We start from the raw sequence: 21,598 nt of genomic DNA on the forward strand, positions 1-21,598 counted from the left end.
GCACTTTTAGCGTTGTATAAATGCATGTAGAAATAAAACCACATTCAGAATTCTTTTAGAATTAGAGTAATCATGCCTTAGAAAATACTGCCTTTCTTATCTCTTAATGTGTGTAAAATAAACTTGGAATGTCACTTTGGGTTACCATAAGTTTGTATCTAAAGATTTTATTTGACATTTGAATAATTTGTTTAAAATTTAAATTTTTGTTTAAGAATGTTGTAGTAATAAAGGGATCAAAATAGTTAATCTGGAAGGGGAATTGACAAATTATAAAACAGAAAACTATATTTGTGCATATCCAAAAAGCCGGAGCTATCACTTCAGCAATTTAATGTATCTAATGCCTGTGATTTTCTTGAGGTTGGTAGAAGCTTATATAGTCACTTTCAGAGCACTCCCCTGAGATGTCAGACTTGAATTTGCTTCTCTAATGCAGAGCTTCTCAAGTAGTTTGTCTTGAGGCCTTCTGGGTGGCTAGCTGGGCAGCACTTAAGGTGGCTGGAGCTCCCAGGCTGGTCGCCTCCAGAATTCCAAACAATTTTCTCTATCTGCCATGATGTAAAAAATGTTGGGAAACACCACAGTGGGACAGGCATGCAGGCAGTGGGGTGCATGTGTGTGGTTTAATACTGAAAATAAGGATACAAAAATCCTGCCAGGTGATGCTCTGTAATTCTCAAGGAACAGCAGTGATTTCTTATTTCACATTTTTCCTCACTCTGCCCTTGCCCCTGACACACACACTGCAAGTCACTGATTGGAGAAGGCCAGTTCCCTCAGGCGAAGGGGCCTAGAGAAATGTCAGTGAATACTGTGCAGTGAAACTGCATCTGAGGCACACAGTGGGGCTTTGGCTCTCTCCTCTCACCAGGGGTTTGACCTTTCAACCACCTAAGAAGAAGGAAAGGTGGAAGCAGGAAGGGGAACCGGTAGCTCCGGGCAAGCAACACTCATTAGCTCCAGTGTGATGACTCAGCGTCAGTTCTTAGCTGAATTTTAACATAGTCCATTTGAAAACATTTTCTAGATCAATGAAAGTGGCCAAGAACTCTAGAAAAATGTTTAAGTGTTATATACTTAAAATAGTATATTTACTTATTGAAACTAAATGCCAAGATGTAGAACTAGTGTGTTATTTTCTTGGTACAGATTACAATGCTGTGTTTCAGTGAAGGAGCTAATTAAAATGAAATGATTCGTAGATAGATGTAATCAGAAAAATCTTAAATGAAGATAGTCATTTCTAAAGTAGGAAAGAAAGACAGTTACAAGTCTGTTCTTATTTTTCCGATATGTTATATACCTCCTCCCACCCATTAACATTAACTACATGTATGATTCATTTGCTAAACAAATACTGAGTTCCAGCCATGTGTAAGGCATTGTAGGGGCAGAAGATACAGCAGTGAACATAACAGGTAAAACCCTCCCCTTCTGCCAAGGAGTGGGACAGGGAGGAAAGGGAAGACAGAGACACGTGGAATATGAAGTGTTCAGCGTTGGTAAGTGCTAAGGAGAAAAAATGAAACGGGAGGTAAGATGCAGAAGGTGGTGGTGAAGGCAATGGGAGGTTGCCTTGAAAGCGGAACTCAGCATAGTCTCCATTTGAGTTAAAGACTGGAAATGAGCAAGGCAACAGTCTAAGGAAAGAAAGACTAATAGAGCAGCCAGCACAGAGCTCTCTGCAGAGAGAGAAGGCGGACCTGTGTGGGCAAGGAATTGCAGTAAGAAGACCCGTGTGTTCGAGTGATGTCAGTGGAGGGAGAGTAGTACAAGATGACATCAGAAAACTCATAAGGAGGCCGGGCGCGGTGGCTCAAGCCTGTAATCCCAGCACTTTGGGAGGCCGAGACGGGTGGATCGCGAGGTCAGGAGATCGAGACCAACCTAGCTAACACGGCGAAACCCCGTCTCTACTAAAAAATACAAAAAACTAGCCGGGCGAGTTGGCGGGCGCCTGTAGTCCCAGCTACTTGGGAGGCTGAGGCAGGAGAATGGCGTAAACCCGGGAGGCGGAGCTTGCAGTGAGCTGAGATCCGGCCACTGCACTCCAGCCTGGGCTACAGAGCGAGACTCCGTCTCAAAAAAAAAAAAAAAAAAAAAGAAAACTCATAAGGGTTAGATATACAGCCTTTTAGGCCATTGTGAGGACTTTGGCTTTCATTCTAGGTGAGACGGGAACCCACTAGAGAGTTTTAAGCAAATAAATGACATGATCTCACTTAGGATTTAACAATTCTGGCTCCTTTTTGAGCATAGACTGGAGGGGGCCAATTAGGAGGCCGCTGCAATAACTAGGTGAGAGACGATAGCAAGGGTGAGAGATGATAGACCGGGGTGGTGGCAGTGAAGTAATGAAAAGTATGATTCCAGAAATATCCAAGAGAATTTCCTGGCAGATTTGATGTGAGGTGTGATTAAAGAAGAGCCAAGAATGACTTTAGTGTAGTTGGCCTGATCAACTGGAAGTTGCCATTTATTGAGATGAGAAGGCTGCCAGAAGAGTAGAGGTAAATGTGTGAGTATGTGCATGTTGGGGGAATGGAGGGAGAGTTGCACTGACAGCGTGAGCAAAGATTTAGACAAATTAGGATTGAGATGTCCATTAGACAACTAAGAAGAGATGTCAAGCAGGTAGTTGGATCTATGAGATTCAGGGAAAAAGTCTGACCTGGAGAATATAAATGTTACAATCATCTGTGTGTGGATAGTATGGAAAACCATAGGGCCAAAGGAGAACATCAAGAAAGGAGATAGAAAAGAAGTCCAGTCACTGAGCCCTGGGGTAATACAATATTTAAAAAGTCAGATTATATGGCCTGTTAATTACATTGCATACTTAGGAACTATCCTTCATAATCTATATTTGGGGTTTTTAAGAAACAAAATGTAGAAGTGCTCCCAAGAATTAAACTGAGCCAGGTGTGGTGGCTCATGCCTGTAATCCCAGCACTTTGGGAGGCTGAGGCAGGAGGATCAAGGAGGATCGAGTCCAGAAGTTCAAGACTAGCCTGGGCAATATAGGAAGACTTCATCTCTACAAAAACTCCAAAAAAGAAAAGAAAAGAAAGGCTGGGCATGTGGCACACACCTGTGGGAGGTTGAAGTTGCACCACTGCACTCCAGCCTGGGCAAAAGCAAGATGGTGTCTCAAAAAAAAGAAAAAAAATTAAACTGAAGCCAAAAGAAGATCACTTACAAAACATTCACATCTAGGTGTGAAGCTAGCAGTTCTCCCAAGGTTTTTGTAAATAAGTTGAGTTCCAAGCTGTTCACTATTGAGACCCCTCTGTGTGACATGCACTGATTACAAAGATGAATTCTGCATAGCATATTCTAAAATGCCCATTAGGTGGCAGAAAAACATTCAGTAAACCAGCTGTGAGCTAGCTAGTGTTCACTCTTGTGCTCATTCACAGTCTCTCTCCACTCCCCTCCAACCTCCCAAAGAGCCCTCTGAACTCAAAGATGTGTATGGCTATTAATGCACAACACCATAATCATGAAGAACGAAGACTGGCATTTTCGGAGCCCACAGCTACCATCAGCCTGTGAGCTAATAGAGGCGAGCAGGTGCACAGGGGATCAGGGTGTGTGTTTCATTTGGGTTGGAAATGTGTGAATTTGGACAGTCTTAAGAGGAGTAAATTGACTATAATGAGACTATTAGGCCTTATTTTTAAATGTTTCTTATTTAAGTTTTTTAGCTTGGGGCAGGGTGAAGAAGTGTTCAGAAAGTCAAAAGCAAGAAAGCCTCTTGGAAAAAAAATACACAAGATGTCTTACAACTAGCCTGATGTTTAAGCTTTCTGCAATACACCGAATCCCTAAATCACAAGTCTCTTTCTGTTTCAGTTTCAAAGTTTCTTCTTTTCTCACTCTCTTTAGGGCACTGGTCCCCAAACTTGCCTGAACATTGGGATGACCTGACAGCTTCAAAAAATACTAGTGCCTGAGTTCCACCCACAGAGATTGTGATTTAAGTGGTCTGCGGTGTGGCCTGTCTTTGAAATTATTTAAAAGACCCCCAGATGATTCTCATAACAAAATAATTTTGAGAACCACTGAGCTTAGCTAATATTGGATGTGTAAATATTGACCTTCCCACAACTCAAACATGTTCCACCCTGTAAGACACGCAAGAGAACACTTCCACGTCAGCATATCCAAACGCACTGTATGGCCTCAGCCTACAGAACCCTTAACTCTTAACTTTATCATCTATTGAACAATTTATAACATCAAAATTTGTACTACTTTCAACATCACTAATTAATGAAAAATACAGAGGAATCATGTAAGTTACTTCTTGAAAATGTTTTATTTTCTTTTGTTTGTTGCAGAACGTGGTTTGTTTCTTACGGCACTGATAGTATTTATTTGTGCAATAGTATTATGCTTAACGTATTGTTGATCTTACATACCAAATTAAAATGGGTATTTTTTGCTGCTCTTCAGCATCAGAAACTAAATGATAATACCTCTTCCTACTTCTTACTGAGGCTTTTCTATGATACACCATATGTATCATATGGTTATGATACTCAGGGGAAACCACGTGTACCATTCAGAGGTCCCCAAACAGGGCAGATATCACATCATCTTGCTGTGGATGACAGATGTAACCTTTGGCAGATCTTTTGCAACTCTGACCTTTGACAAAGGCATTAAACTCAGCATTGTAGCAATAAGATTTGGTGATTTATTTGTGTATATATATAAGCATATGCATGTATGAATATATATGTGTGTGTATTCAATCATGTTTGCATTGCCTATAAAATATTTTTAAAATTCGATCTGCTAGTCTTCATTTTAATGGATGGCTGACAATCCATTTGCATTTATTATGATTATTGACTTACTTGGAATTAATGCTAATATTTTATTTAGTGTTTCTTTTAATCATGATTTTTCTTTACTGTTTCTTCTTTCTTGCCTTCTTTCAGAGTGTTTCTTTTTTATTTTCTTCTGCTGGCTTTGAAGCTATACATTCTGATTCCATTATTTGTCTATTTACCTTTCAATTGTTAATATGCATACTTAACAACATATCTTATCCAGCCTATCCCAAAACAATACTTAGAAGTCAACTTACATTTTTTGTTGTTATCTAATACTTAATACTGTTTTGTCTTTATACTGTCCCCACCAAAATAGTGTTTTTGTTTTTTGTTTTATTTTTGAGACGGAGTCTCGCTCTGTCACCCAGGCTAGAGTGCAGTGGCACCATCTCGGCTCACTGCAAGCTCCGCCTCCTGGGTTCAAGCGATTCTCCTGCCTCAGCCTCCCAAGTAGCTGGGACTACAGGCACCCGCCACCACGCCTCGCTAATTTTCTGTATTTTCAGTAGAGATGGGGTTTCACTGTGTTAGCCAGGATGGTCTCCATCTCCTGGCCTCGTGATCCACCCGCCTCGGCCTCCCACAGTGCTGGGATTACAGGCGTGAGCCACCGCGCCTGGGTTTGTTATCCTGTTTACTAATTTTTTACTTATATTTATTGCATCTTACTTTTTTGTGTGTGTGTGTGACAGAGTCTTGCTCTGTCACCCAGGCTGGAGTGCAGTGGTGCAATCTCAACTCACTGCAACCTCCGCCTCCTGGGTTCAAGCGATCCTCCCACCTCAGACTCCTGATTATCTGGGACTACAGGCGCATGCTCCCAAGTCCAGCTAATATTTTTGTGTTTTTTTTTTAGTACAGACGGGTTTTCACCATGTTGGCCAGGATAATATTGAACTCCCGGCCCAGCCTTCCCTCCCAAAGTGCTGGGATGATAGGCATGAGCCACCATGCCTGGGACATCTTACTTTTTCTTACCTCTGGGTTTAGTTTTCTTCTTCTTGATGTAGAATTTCCTATTATTAATCTTTCAATAAAGATGCCGGAATGGTTAATGATCAGTTTTTGTAGGTCTGAATGTATCATTACGTTACTCCCACTTATTGTTTAGCTGGATATTGAACTCTTTCTTTTTTTTGAGATGGCATCTTCTCTGTCTCCCAGGCTAGAGTTCAGTGGCATAATCGCTGCTCACTGCAACCTCACCTCAAACTCCCAGACTCAAGCAAATCTCTCACCTCAGTCTCCCAAGCAGCTGGAACAACTGGCATGCACCACCTTGCTCAACTCTTTCTCTTTCTTCCCTCCCTCACTCCCCTCCCTCCCTCCCTCCTCCCTCCCTCCCTTCCTTCCTTCCTTTCTTCCTTCCTTCCTTCCTCTCTCTCCCTCTCTCTCTCTCTCTGTCTCTCTCTTTCTCTCTCTCTCTTTCTTTCGTAGAGACAAGGTCTCACAATGTTGCCCAGACTGGTCTCAAACTCATGGCCTCAAGTGAGCCTCTTGCCTCAACCTCTGAAAGTGCTGGGATTATAGGTGTGAGCCACAGCACCCAGCCTGTATTCACTTCTGAAACTCCTGTTAGACGCACTGAACTTTCTCATCTATTATTTTTATCACCTAACGTTTCTTTCACATTAAATATATATCTCTTTTTCTCTCACCCCACACTCCAACATAAATTATACTATATTGTGAGAGCTTTTCTTAGATTTTTTCGTATGCTTAATATCCAACTTACCACTATGTGACGATTTTTTTTTCTGCAATTTTTTTCTGCAGTTTTTCTGACTTTTTTCAAGTCAGCCTTCTTTTGGGATTTTATATTTTGCCTCTTTTATGTTTTTGAATATATTAGGTTGGTGCAAAAGTAATTGTGGTTTTTCCATGACTTTTAATGGCAAAAAATGGAATTCCTTTTGCACCAACCTAATATTAAGCACACTAATTTTAAAGCTTCCTGTTGTCCTATCATTCCTAATTCTCAGGTGAGGACTCTCCCAGTTTTCTCATCAGCTGAACCTTCCTCCAGATGCTTAGTTTCCTCATGTAGTTTGTAAGTTTTTACAATAAGCACATCCTCAGCAGGCATTTGTTGGGGTTTTGTTTTGTTTTGTTTTGTTTTTGTTTTTTGACACAGAGTCGCACTCTGTCGCCCAGGCTGGAGTGCAATGGCATGATGTCGGCTCACTGCAACCTCCGCCTCCTGGGATAAAGCAATTCTAGTGCCTCAGCCTCCCGATTAGCTGGAATTATAGGCTCCTGCCACCATGCCTGGCTAATTTTTTATTTTTTGTGGAGGTGGGGTTTCACCATGTTGGCTAGGCTGGTCTGGAACTCGTGACCTCATGCGATCCGCCCGCCTTGCCCTCCCAAAGTGCTGGGATTACAGGCGTGAGCCACCGTGCCCAGCCAGGAATTGTTTTTAGTGGAGATTAAGTATACTGTGTCTTCTTGAATTATTCCTCCAAGATGACTTTGTACTTGGCGTCTGACAGAGTTCAGTGGATTACACTGCCTTTAGTTCACTCAGCTTTATCTTAGGTTTTCACAGCATATGAGGACTATGAATTTGGCCACACACCAGCATGTGGTACTGGCAGGGGTTTCCAATTTTTTTAGGTGACTATTTCTACCCTTGTTGCTAGGAGATAGCAAATACTTTGCTACTTTTGCAAGCCAGGGGATAGATTTTCCTGTCCATATTTTATAGATAAGATAGTATTTTATTATCTTAGTTTTATGCAGGTGACTTCATTTCAGCTCTCCACACTCATGGGATCTGAGATTTGGACTCTCCTCTCTCTATGGGTATTAAAACTCCAGCCCCAAGGCCTGTATCTGGTTCCGAACCCCCAGCAACCATCTTGGCTTCAGCTCATACTTATAGTTTTGTTCTTTCTCTTATTCTGACATCTAGACTGGCTGACTCGCTTTCAACCCCCTGCCCCTCTCTCTCTCATCTCTATCCCTAGGGCTATCTCTTTTTTCTACTTCCTTGGTGTACTTATGATTTAACGTTTTCATTTAATTTCATCCAGCATTTCTGTGTGTTTGGAATAGGAAGAATTATTCTACATCAGTTCAACCATATTTGTTGATATAATCTTAAAATATCTTAAATATTAATTAAAACAATACAAGGCCAGGCATAGTGGCTCATGCCTGTAATCCCAGCACTTTAGGAGGCCGAGGCGGGTGGATCACCTGAGGTCAGGAGTTTGAGATCAGCCTGGCCAACATGGTGAAACCCCGTCTCTACTAAATATACAAAAAATTAGCCAGGGGTGGTGGTGGGTACCTGCAGTCCCACCTATTCAGGAAACTGAGGCAGGAGAATCACTTGAACCTGGAAGGCAGAGGTTGCAGTGAGCCGAGACCATGCCGTTGCACTCCAGCCTGGGCAACAAGAGTGAAACTTCGTTTCAAAAAAAAAAAAAAAAGCAATAATACATGTGTACGTATGCTTACAACACTGGAATACTGCCTGACATATACACTGCTAAGTAAATTATAGGTACTTAATAATAGCCAGCTTTTATTAACCAGTTACCATTTGCTAAGAATTGTTCTAACTTCTTTATGTATCTTTACTCATTTACTCTTCATAACAATTTTATAAGGTTGCCACTGTATCATTTCATACTATTATTTTATAGATGAGAAAACCAAGACACTGGGATATTATATAACGGGATTTTAAATCCAGGAAGTCTGTCTCCAAAGCTTTCCAACTTTATTAAGATATACCTTAAATACAATAAAATGAACTAATTTTAAGTGTAGAATTTGACTCATTTTGACACATTATACAGTCAACCAACATTATGATCATGATATCTATTAGAACATTTCCATCACCCCAAAAAGCTCCCTCTGTCACTTTATAGTTAATCTTAACCCCTTACCCACTCTCCTCTAGCAAACAGTGATCTGTTTTCTACTATAATTTTGCCTTTTCTAAATTTCTACATACATGGAATTATATACTATGCAGTGTCTGGCTTCTTTTGCTTAGTGTAATACATTTGAGAGTCACTTACAGTGTTGCAAATATTCACTGTTTATTACTTTTAATTGGTGAGGAGCATTCCATTAAATATATGGACCACATTTTGTTTATCCATCATCAGTTGATGGACATTGAGTTGACTCCAGTTTGGGGCGTTCACAAATAAAACTGCTACGAATATTACCATACAAATCTTTAGGGAGACATATGTTTTCATTTATCTTGGATAAATATCTAGATGTGAAATTACAAGATTTTATGTTTAACTTTTAACAGCCCAGGCATAGTGGCTCACATCTGTAATCTCAGCACTTTGGGAGGCCGAGATGGGAGGATCTTTTGAGCTCCGGAGTTCCCGAGCAGCCTGGGTAACATAGTGAGACCCCATCTCTATAAAAAAAATTTTTTTTTAATTAGCCAGGCTTGGTGGCACACACCTGTGGTCCCAGCTACTCAAAAGGTTGAGGCAGGAAGATCGCTAAAGCCCGGGAGGTCAAGGCTGCAGTGAGCCATGATTGCACCACTGCACTCTAGCCTGGGCGACAGAGCAAGACTCTGTCTCTGCACCTCCCCCAGAAAAATTTAGGCCAGGCACGGTGGCTCATGCTTGTAATCCCAGCACTTTGGAAGGCCGAGATGGGTGGATTATTTGACATCAGGAGTTTGAGACCGCCTGACCAACATGGTGAAACCCTGCCTCTACTAAAAATACAAAAAATTATCCAGGCATGGTGGTGAGTGCCTGTAATCCCAGCTACTCAGGAGGCTGAGGCAGGAGAATCGCTTGAACTCAGGAGGCAGAGGTTGCAGTGAGCCGAGATCATGCCATTGCACTCCAGCCTGGGTAACAAGAGTGAAAGTCTGCTTCAAAAAAACAAAAAAAAATAGCCATTACAGTGGGTATGTTATGATATCTCATTACGATTTTAATTTGCATTTCTCAAATGACTAATGACATTCGTCGTCTATATATCTTTGTTAAATCTCTAGTCAAATATTTTGCCCATATTGAGTTATTTGCCTTTTACCTATTGAATTGTAATCGTTCTTTACATGTTCTGAAAATAAGTCCTTTACCAAATATATACTTTGCACATGTTTTCTCCTGTCCGTGTGAAGTCTATACTCTTAACCATTTCCTACATTGCTTCTCAATATTTATTGAAATAATCAAGAAACTTCTGCAGGGCAGTGACCCCTTCCTTCCAGCAATTATGGGTTTTAACGTTAACAAAAGGTAAGAAAATCCTATTGACACTTTTGTTTGAAGACTGAAAGTTCACATTTTCACTACTTATCAAATCTCTTCCATTTTGGTACACCACAGAACAATCCTTTTTTGGATTTGAAGAATTGATGAGGTCACAACTGTGATTACCTCTGAATTCTATCTTTACTATCCATTGAAAATAACTAGATAACTCTCAGCTCTGGGTAACTTGCCCTAAGGTGCCCTGTTTTTAATTTTCTAGTTGTTTTGTTTCGTTATGGAGATAGACGGTTTCCAGCAGTTAGACCTAGAGAAGAGTGTACCTTCCAAAAAGACTACTCCTAAAAGGATTATCCATTTTGTTGACGGAGACATCATGGAAGAATATAGCACAGAGGAGGAGGAGGAAGAGGAAAAAGAGGAACAGAGCACAAATTCAACACTTGACCCTGTAAGCTTAGTATATCAATATTAGGGAACATGGTGAGGGAGGCGGTGAATGAATGAGAGATTGAGCCAGATAAGGTGTATAGAAAGAATAGCTTTAAGCTAAGTCCTTGGTCTCCTTTTTTGCTTTCTAGATCCATGTGTAGGCAACGTATAGTTTTAATCATCTTAGTCTCTTCATCTGTGACAGAGAAAATAGAACATATTACGTAGAGCATTTTGAAATCTCTACATTAAAACAAATCTGCAGTCACCATTCTTCTTATTAATTACTCTATCTCGATTTCTCCTTTTTTCAGTCTAAACTTTCCTGGGGACCCTACCTGCGATTTTGGGCAGGACGGATAGCAAGCACCTCATTTTCTAGTAAGTACTGCTAAGGTTATGTTTTTTCTATCCTAAACAAATATATATATATATCGATAGGCCCTCAGAGTTATGTGGGACTTCCAATTGTGTAAGCCACTCCATCGCATCCTGAGTAAGTGAGATCTGGGCTAAGCTTTCATTCCCAAAGGCACAGAACCTCGCATCCTCAGGCAGACCCTTCATCTTTTACCAACTCTCATCAGGAAATTCTTATCTTGGCCCAAATGTTATCTACTTCTAAAGTTCCTACTTACCTTTCTTAGAACCATACAAAACTGGTCTAGATGCGTCTTTCATAGGACAAAGTTTCCCATATTTGAGGGCAATAATCAGTCCTCCCTGGGTTGACTCTTCACCTAATAAACTTCCAAGTTAAAAAACAATTATTGTTGTATGACACAGTTCTAAGTTTCTAACTTCCCTAAACATAACTGCTTTATTATAAGCATGAACTTTATTGATCCCTCCTAGGGGCATAATGAATGGGCTAAGTGAATATTTATAACAACTAAAATACTAAATCTTATTTTGCTTGACTTTCACCAATTTTTTTAAGACATAGTTGACAACATCTAATTACTCATTTCCTTCTAACTTGCACATCTTGTGAATATGATAGGAAGACAAACTACTTTAAAAGTCTGAGAAAATAGAAGTTGTATTAATAGCTCTTAGAAACTGATCTTCATTCATTCGTTTAAAAAACATTAGTAAGTGTCTACTATATGCTCAGCACTGTGCTGGACCCTGTGACACAAAGATGAATGACAGTCTCTGCTTTCAAGGGGCTCAATATTCAGTGAATCGTATAGACCAGCAAACATGCTCGCAATTATAATTTGTTGTCACAATTGCCAGGGTAGGAAGTGCATAGGGACTCTGACCTGGAAGACTCGGGCATGCTGACATATGGAGAAGGCACCTTAAGAGAGCTATGGAGGTGTGACTGGCTAAGGCTAGCTTGAGGACCATGAAAGTGACCAGGGAGTCTTTAGATTACGTAAAAAGTAAAGATGGGGTGATTTAGGCAGATGATATGAACCTTCAAGAAATAAGCGCTTTTATACAAGCGCAGAGGATTAGTGATTTGGAAGTTACATTGAAAATCCCAGTGAATACTAACCCTACTCTGACCATAATATGTTAACAGAAAAAAAAAAAAAAAAATGCTGTCTTCCAGAGAGCTCTTTACACTTAGGTTAAGGGAAAAGGGTTTGAAAAGATATGTTTTAGAGGGAGGGAATCAGAGAAGATTAGGTTGCGTAAAAGAAGCAAAACTCAATATGGGATTGAGAGTATGGAGAAGAAGAGTGATTTGCATGTTGGGTTTTGATTTAAGATTGCAGGGATAGGATGCATGGTGAGCCTAGCTTCCTTGTAAGTTCCAAACAGAACTGCAGTGGTAAAATGCTCCTGACTGGGGCTTCAAGATTGTAGTGGAGGCATAAAGATGCTAGCAGTCAGTGCTGTGGTCTCTCTACACAGAGATTTTGTCTGAATGGAGCTAGAACCCAGATGATACTGGTAATTAACTTTTTCAATTTAAAATTCTAGTAGGTCGTAAACAGGAAAGCTTCCTAAGATTTATTTTAATATTAAAAAAAAAACCTATCTTCTACACATGTACTAGGCACTGCAGCAAATAAACAGGACAAAGAGATAGCATATTCATGAAAAGATAAGACATTTTAAAATAGCATCATTTTGATGCCCTATATGAGCAATATCCCAAGAGGTAGAATGAGTCAGAGGAATCAGAAAGTCCTGTAATTGGGAGGTAAGAGAAGGCTGTCAGAAATCCTGTAATTGTAAAGGAAAACTTTTCTAGGAGACATCTTTAGGAAACCACTCATTAATCATGCTACGCCTTTATCCCTGACTCTAACGATCCCAGTGCTGAGCCTGCAGGCCACCTTGCTACTGAAGGCAGACAAGGAAGGCCTTAAACGTCTTCTGAGAAGTCTGTCTGGATGCATGGAACAATTCCTGATGTGGGTCTTGGTAACACTGGATTGAGTTTGGGTTTAATTTGAAATATACTTGGAGCGGATGTTTAGCTGGTATGCATGGGGATAATGAGCAGTACCTGTTCTGATTGCTCAGATGTGAAAATACCTGTTATGAAAGTATATTGAAAATCTCTCCTGATATGTACATCTGGAAAAAAATAGTTTATATATAATCCCATATAAAGATAGAAGATTTGACAAATTTCCTTTGAATCCTAGAATCTTTGAGAGGCCAAGGCAATTGAAATGTTTTGTCGGCCTTGAAGTTAGGTATAGTAATAGGTCATTTGCAGAGTAGTTTAAACTCTGGGCATCTCAACTGATGTGAAGCTTTAGTTAGTAATTCAGTTTATGCAAGTGCTTGTTCTTTCTTTTAGCATGTGAATTCCTTGGTGGAAGATTTGCTGTCTTCTTCGGTTTTACTCAACCCAAATATCAGTATGTGTTAAACGAGTACTATAGGATACAAAACAAGGTATGTGACACTCTGGGGGAGACAAGGGGCCTGAGATGGGAATATTGATTGCTCCAACTTTAGGCCAGTATAGAAAAGTATTTTTCCCACCTGGTCATCATGCACTATAGTTTCACCAAGCTCCCATAGTCAGACTGACTTATTTTTCTTGTTCTCCTTGCCCCAGGCCACTTCTTCATATTTGCCTCACTCCTGTGAAGTTAGGATGCCATGAGCTGTGTTGTAGAAGAAGGTAGTTGGGTGTGAAGCCTGAGACTGCTTAAAGTAGAAGCTTCTTACATGGGCATTATATACAAGAGGGGGAGTTCAGAGGTCTTTGTTTGTACAGTTAAACATTTCCTTATTTCTCTCCGAAACAGAAAAGTGACAACGAAAGTGAAGGGAATGGATCAAAGACCCAGGCAGCTGAGGTTCCTAATGAAAAGTGTCACTTGGAGGCTGGGGACCGAGAGTATGGAACCATACAACAGGACACAGCAGAAGCCATTTCTCAGTGAAGCACCTCATCCAGGGAAGGTCTGGTGGCAGATCCTAGCTCATGATGGCAGCAAAGACTATAGTTTCCCTGGATCTCTGTTCCTTGGCCATTGATTACCATGGCAACAACACCAGAGGTAGCACTTCTGGGCCAGATCTGATTCTAATCTCCATGTAATTTAGTCTCAAGTATCCAGGAATTACAAGCAATAAGGAGAGTAATTTTTGACACTTTCTCAGAATAATTTTTATATGCAAGCCACCCCACCTAAACTCCACCCCAGTGATACAAGTCCAATGAGTACTGACATTTGCATAGTAGCATAAATGTCTTAAGGAACTTTGGGACTGGAAGTTTTTGGCTGAAATCCTCTGTCATGGGATGAGGGTACAGTAAAGAAGCTCTATTCCTCAGAAGAAAATTTGGGCAACACAAAGTCTAAATAAATCCCCTTTCAGGGTTTGACATAGGTGTGTACTTCCAACAACCATCCTGGCTTAGTTGGGGATTGCTTTACAATAAGTAAACATTGCTAACAGCTCTGTTATAAGATCATTATCAAGATCTTTGAGAATCAGGTACATCCCTCCAAATTAAAACAATCAATAAATAATATATGCTCTAGAAAAAATATTTTTAATGGATTATTTTCTTATTCATTTGTCAAGAAATTTTCAAAACCTGGAAAGATCAAACACGGAAATCATTGTTAGATAACACAGGGTGTGCCAGCCAAAGTAACTGTGATACAGTAATAGTAAAAAACAAAAAGAAAAAAAGGAAAAAAAGACAGGGCCTGCAGTAGTAAGACATGAGTTCCAGTTTCACTTCTCCCATCTACTAGTTGTGTTATTTGAGGTGTCCAGATTTCTGAGCTCCAGTCTCCTTTGTAAAATAGGAGTGACTTGACTTTGCTTGTTATTGTTATACAGAATTATGAGAAATAATAATTTATTGTTGTTTTAAGCTTTGGAGTGGCTATGCAACCATATATAACTGAAATTGTAGCTGTTAAGAGAAGAGGAAGTTGGAATTAATTTAATATGAAATCAAAGACAAAAGGAGTCCTGGAGCATAAGGGGTTGTTAGTTGACTATAGTAGGATAAGATAGATTATGCTGCACAGACACCTCCAAAACCTCAGTGTCCTAAAACAAGATAGTTTATTTCTTTCTCTTGAGAAGTCCACTGTCAGTTTAGGTGGCTTCCCAGACAGGTGTTCTCCATGTGATAGCTCAGTGTTGTATGCTTCTTTGATCTTATGTTTCCTCCATGCTGTGATGTGCTCTCGGGGTTGCTGGAAAAGGAACAGCATGGAGAGTTAAGCAGTGGCAATCAATACTCCACTAAGAATGAATCATGTCACCTCTGTGTATGTTTCTTTCACCAAAGCAAGTCACATGACTATAATTAATTTTACGGGAGTCTGAGCCTCCTAAGATAGCTGAGAAAAGGAAACACTTTCTTCTAATGGCATAGGAGATAAATGGTAGGCTCAAGGGTTAATATGATACTGATTTAATCTCAGTTCTGCTGCCTCTTTGTAACTCAGTAGCCCTGTGCAAGTTACTTAACTTTTCAATGTTCTCGGATACAAAACAGGTTTGAGACAGGAAGCAGGAAGCAAATATAATTTGAACCACCTTTGTGCAACAAAAAAGAATTTTGGGGAAAGTACACTGAGTTATCAAATGGATGCCAAGGGGAGATTAGTCTCAATAGGATCTGAACAATGTGACAAGCAAGCACCCAACAGGTACTCTCTGTCCATCTCTCATCTTTCTTGCACATGAGGAAGATGTCCACTCTATAGCTCTTCATAACTCTTCCGTTCAAGTGACTGATATACTAGTCTTTCATCCCCATTTCAAAGTATAGTGGGAATAGAATCTGTTTTGCTCCTTTTTGTCAAGTATCACTCTCTAATTCAATCAACTGTGGCCAGGGAGATGGAGCCTTGTAGTAGCAACATGGTTATGGGACCTGTTTCTGGGTAAGGATGGTTCTCAGGAAAAGGAAATTGAGGTGAGCTAGGTGGGTATCCTATGACTGTTTCATGTTAAAATTGAGGAAAAGCATATAAAGCTGTGGCTCTAATTAGGTGCATAAGTCATAGTATCAATTATTGTTATTAATATTGATGAGGTTAATTCTATGTGTCAACTTGATTGGGCCACAGGATGCCCAGATTAAACATTACTTCTGGGTGTATCTGTGAGGGTGTTTCTGGATGACTTTAGTATTTGAATTGTTGGGCTCAGTAAGTGGATTGCCTTCCCAATGTGGATGAGCATCACCCAATCCACTGAAGGCTTGAATCAAACAAAAGGCCAAGGAAGGAGGAATTTGCTCCTTTTTTCTGCCTCACTGCTTGAGCTTGGATATCTCATCTCATTTCACCTTCTTCTGCCCCTGGACTGGGATTTACTACATTGGCTTCTCTGGTTCTCACGCCTTTTAACTCAAACTGATTTACATCACTGGCTTTCCTGGGTCTCCAGTTGGTGAATGGCAGATTGCAGGACTTCTCAACCACCATAATCGTAATGCATTCAGTTCCTCATAATAAATCTCATTGTATCTATCTATCCAATTATCTGTCTATCTACCTATGTCTCTATAAATCTATCCTATTGGTTCTGTTTCACTGGAGAACCCTGACTAATATAATATTGAATGAGAATCCTGGTTTCATGGATTCTGAATGACTTGTCCCCACTGAAGAGTCAGTCTTAGTTCTTCATCTGACGTGTTCCATTAGTCCAGTGTCAAGGTGAAGTAAATCTGAAGGTTTTATCGTATTGCAGAAGAAGTGACCAAGTCTAGCATTTAAGCATTGGTTACTTCAGTCAGGTGTCCGGTCATACTAACAATCTATGCCTGTTTACTTACTATTTTGCTTCAGAATAGCCCTAGGAATGGACTGTTTTTGACTTTTCCACTTTCCTTTTTGTTTTTTTTTTTTGAGACAGAGTCTTGCTCTGTCACCCAGGCTGGAGTGCAGTGGCGCAATCTCGGCTCACTGCAAGACTTGCCTCCCAGGTTCAAGCCATTCTCCTGCCTCAGCCTCCCAAGTAGCTGGGACTACAGGCGCCACCACCACGCCCAGTTAATTTTTTGTATTTTTAGTAGAGATGGGGTTCCACCATGTTAGCCAGGATGGTCTCGATCTCCTGACCTTGTGATCCACCTGCCTCAGCCTCCCAAAGTGCTGGGATTACAGGTGTGAACCACCGCACCCAGCTGACTTTTCCACTTTTCTGAAGAATTATCCACTTCTTGAATATCCACTTACTGATGATTCTAAGGAACCAGGTGGGCTTTTCCCTTTCAGACACTCCCCTCTCTCATGAGAGAAAGAGGGCTGCTCTCCTTTCTCTTTCTTTTGCCCATTAAACCTCTGCTCCTAAACTCAAAAAAAAAAAAAAAAAAGAACTAGGCAAAACAAAGTGTGATATTTGAATTGAAGAAGTGGATTTTTATCTAGCAAATGTTATACTCTCAATTTAATTTTCTTTCTCACTAAAAGAAAAGATTCTCTTATGGTCAGTGACCATATGCAAATCAGTTGAATCTTGAGCAAAATATAATAAAGAAGACAAATGGAACCAAATACCCAGATCTTATCAGACTGTTCCTGCAGGATAGGTCCACAGTTTCTTTAATATTAAAATTAATTCATTATTTAATATTAATTGGATATCTACTGTGTGCCAGTTTTTTCTTTTTGTTTTTTTAAGGTACTATCAACCAAACAGACAAAAATCTCTACTTTCCTGTTGGTCCTTAATTCCCAACAGATAAATTATTAGGACATTCAGTCTTTGTATGGCCAGCCTCTCAGATGGTCCTCAACGATCTCCACTTCCTGCTATTCATACCTCGTGTAGTTCCTTCTCATACTGCACCAGGGTGATTTATGTAACCAAAATAATATGGCAGAATTAATGATATGCCACTCCAGAGATTGTTCTAAAAGATACTACGGCTTGTGTCTTGATCTTTCTCACTACTTTTCTCTTGGATCATTCATTCCGAAGGAAGCCATCTGCCGTGTTATGAGAACACTCAGCCAGCGCAGCAGACTGAATATGTTCCCCCACAAATTCATACGTTGAAACCCTAATCCTAGTGTGATGATTTTGGAGGTGGGGCCTTTGGGAGGTAATTAGGTCATGGGGGTGCAGCTCTCATAAATGAGATTAGCACCCTCATAAGAAAGGCCGGAGAGCTAACTGGCTGTCTTTCAGCATGTGAGAATACGAGAAGTCAGCAGTCTGCAACCCAGAAATGTGCCCTCACCAGAACCTGATGATGCTGACGTCCTCATCTCAGACTTCCAGTCTCCAGAGCCGTGAGAAATAAATTTCTGCTGTTTACAAACTACCTAGTCTACAGTATTCTATTATGGCATCCTGAACTGAACTGATTAAGACTTGGAGAGTGCATTGTGCTAAGGAACAACCAGTGCTAAGGATCTCCAGTGAACAACCTTTAAGGAACTCGAGGCCTGCCTACGACTACATGAGAGTGCTTGGAAGACTGCCTTCCTCCAGTCTGCAGAGGATTGCAGCTCCAGCCCACAGCTTGCTTGCAGCCTCATGAGAGATGCTGAGCCAGAACCTCCCAGCTAAGCCACTCCTGGATTCCTGGCTCATAGAGAATATTAGATAAATGTTTATTGTTTTAAGCTACTAAATTTTATGATAATTTCTTATAGTGCAATGGATAACTACTGCATTTTTTATTCCTAAATATTCCTAAGGTTCTAAGGATAAACTCATCCAAGAACTATAATACACCCAGAAGGAGTGCAGAGATTTTACCTTACTCCCTCAAGGCTAGATGAAACTCACTGAGCTGTATCAGGTATGCTTCCTGCCTTACTGCACTGTGTGGGGGCCTAACTAGGCAACCATTGCCTGTAAGTTGAATCTGGCTGTTTTATTTGCCATCACTGCCAATTCCCATATTTGCCACCTGCTGATTCACCCAAAGGGGTTTTCGATATACCAGGAAAAACATTAGTCATGAACATCCCAAAGCAAAAAGTTTAGGTTCCCAGAAAGTACAGCTTTTTAGCGATAAAATATTTTACTCAGATAACCGTACCATTTGCACCAAAGCACAATCATAATGTCAAGTTGACTCAGTAGGAAGGTATATTAGTTCATTCTCACACTGCTATTAAGAAATACCTGAGACTGGGTAATTTATAAATAAAAGAGGTTTAATTGGCTCATGGTTCCACAGGCTGTACAGAAAGCATGGCAGCATCTGCTTGGCGTCAATCATGGTGGAAGGCAAAGGGAAAACTGGCACTTCGCATGGCCAGAGCAGGAGGAAGAGACAGGGGGAAGGTGCCACACACTTTTAAACAACCAGATCCCATAAGAACTCTGTCATGAAGATAACATTAAGGGAATGGTGCTAAACCACCAGAAACCTCCTGCATGATCCAATCACCTCCCACCAGACCACATCTCCAACGTTGGGGATTACAACTGAACATGAGATTTGAGTGGGACAACCATATCAGAAAAGGTTCCACCACTGGCCATACTCTATCAGAACCAGTGCTCTTCATCAACAATCTGGACACTGGTATAGTACTTGCCAGGGGTCCAGACTCCCCCTCTTTTATAGTATATTTCCTCTTGAGCTTTTATTATCTTTTCATGCCACCTGGTCTTGGTCAGTGTCATCCCAGCCCATCTTAACTCATTTTTCTCCCCTTGAACCTGAGAGAAGGAGTTGCAGTCCTAGTCCTTTTCCTCCCAGGAGGTATTTCTGCCCCTTGTAAATTTATGGATGCTAAACAAAATGTGGAGAAAACTATTACCTTGCTCTATCTGGCAGCTTCCAAGATTCAATGATACATTGGGAAAGGAGTAACTCACTTCCCCTTCCAGCAACATGTAAGCCCTAGACTCTTGCCAAGACAAAAATATCCCCAATTAAACAAATTATGTAGCAGAAAGTCTTTTAATTAATAAACTAAATTTGAATAATTATCTGGTTCTTGATGTTTTTAGTTATTTATTATGACCATACTTCATTGTGCGTAATGCAAGTAAATGAAAGTTAATTTTATTATTTCTCTTTCTAATGATGGAGTCATATAAACCTTAACCTTCAGAGTGGAAATTCAGGGAGTCTCAAGTGATCAAAGAAGCTCTTTAGCAAATGCACACAGGCAACACCCCCCCACCGCCCCTCCCCGCAAATGCACACAGGCAACACCCACCCCCCCACAGCCCCTCCCCGCCCCCATCTGCCTTTATCTTCCTACATACATAATTAAAATGGCTTTCCCTGAATGGGCAGCCCTGCCAAGATTTGTTTGGGTCTTTCTCATCTTTGTTGGTGAGGTGGTTCTTCAATTATGTTTCTATCCTCTGCCAAATTACACCACTTCCAACTGCAAGATATAATTATTTCCTCTACCTACAGCAAAGTGAAGCCAAGTACACCTTGAACCGTTTTCGTTCTCAGGTACCTTATATAGGTTTGCCAAGAGCCGAGAAACACAGTGGTCAGCTTTTCGGGCAAAAATGGTGAAAGCTCTTTAGGGAAAATCTTCTCTGTAAGTTTTCATTTAAGTTGGGAACCAGAGGGGAGTGGCATGTTTCTATCAGTCTGAATTTAATCTGGGTGGGAAGTATTTTTACTGGGAAAAAGAAAATGAAGGACCCCCAACAAATTACTCAAAAGGAAGTGGATACTATTTTCCTGGAACATTTTCTTAATCTGTCATCTTCAAGCCTGCCCTCAGGCTGACTGGCTGTATAAATCAGGGCAAAGTGGCAGAAACAGCATTCTCTTCAGACTTGAGTGAATTTCTGTAGAAAATGTGTCCTAAGGTAATAAGCATTTTATGATGGTCTTTGGTGTCTTGGGGAAAAAATTTGCTTCAGTGACAGAGCGAGATGACCCCAAGAGTAAGACAGCTCCCAAGAATGTCGTGATGGTGGAAAAACCTACTTCTTTCTCTTCAGATTGTAAGAAGGTAGTTTTCGAAACTTTGTATATAAAATTATTAGTGCCAATTTTAAGGAACTGATCAAAATATCAACTTTTCCTCATTGGTTGATGTGATGGCTAGTTTCATATGTCAACTTGGCGAGGTTCTAGTACCCAGTTACTTAATGAAATATTAGCCGGGCGTGGTGGCTCAAGCCTGTAATCCCAGCACTTTGGGAGGCCGAGACGGGCGGATCACGAGGTCAGGAGATTGAGATCACGAGGTCAGGAGATCGAGACCATCCTGGCTAACACAGTGAAACCCCGTCTCCACTAAAAAATACAAAAAACTAGCCGGGCGAGGTGGCGGGCGTCTGTAGTCCCAGCTACTCGGGAGGCTGAGGCAGGAGAATGGCATAAACCCGGGAGGCGGAGCTTGCGGTGAGCTGAGATTCGGCCACTGCACTCCAGCCCCGGGCGACAGAGCGAGACTCCATCTCAAAAAAAAAAAAAAAGAAATATTAAGCTAGGTGTTGCTGCAGAGGTATTTCATAGTTAACATCTACAATCAGGTGACTTTAAGTAAAGGAGATGATGCTAGATAATATGACTGGGGCCCCATCCAGGTAGTTGAAGGTCTTTAAGAGCAAACCCCTGAAAAGAAAGAAATTCTGCTTCAAGACTATAGCATCAGCCAGGCGGAGGCCAAGGCAGGAGGATTGGTTGAGCCCAGGAGTTCGAGACTGGCCTGTGCAACACGATGAGACCCCCATCTCTACAGTCAGAAATTAGTC

General features: G+C 40.8%; 1 protein-coding gene across 2 annotated transcripts; it reads left to right on the forward strand.

The window, feature by feature from the left end:
* Nucleotides 1-1,249: 1,249 nt before the first annotated feature.
* FAM177B (family with sequence similarity 177 member B) lies at nucleotides 1,250-14,388 on the forward strand. Of its 2 annotated transcripts, none has more exons than XM_033197642.1 (5): nucleotides 1,250-1,505; nucleotides 10,326-10,514; nucleotides 10,810-10,876; nucleotides 13,266-13,363; nucleotides 13,723-14,388. In XM_033197642.1, the coding sequence occupies exons 1-5, from the start codon at nucleotides 1,488-1,490 to the stop codon at nucleotides 13,858-13,860; spliced, it is 510 nt and encodes a 169-aa protein (XP_033053533.1). In that variant the 5' UTR covers nucleotides 1,250-1,487; the 3' UTR covers nucleotides 13,861-14,388. The 2 variants fall into 2 exon arrangements, with proteins under 2 accessions (XP_033053533.1, XP_033053534.1); XM_033197643.1 differs by lacking the exon at nucleotides 1,250-1,505 and adding an exon at nucleotides 3,193-4,300.
* The last annotated feature ends 7,210 nt before the right edge of the window (nucleotides 14,389-21,598 follow it).

Source organism: Trachypithecus francoisi, unplaced genomic scaffold (genome assembly GCF_009764315.1).
Source record: "Trachypithecus francoisi isolate TF-2019V2 unplaced genomic scaffold, Tfra_2.0 Lachesis_group5, whole genome shotgun sequence".
Lineage (NCBI taxonomy): Eukaryota > Metazoa > Chordata > Mammalia > Primates > Cercopithecidae > Trachypithecus > Trachypithecus francoisi.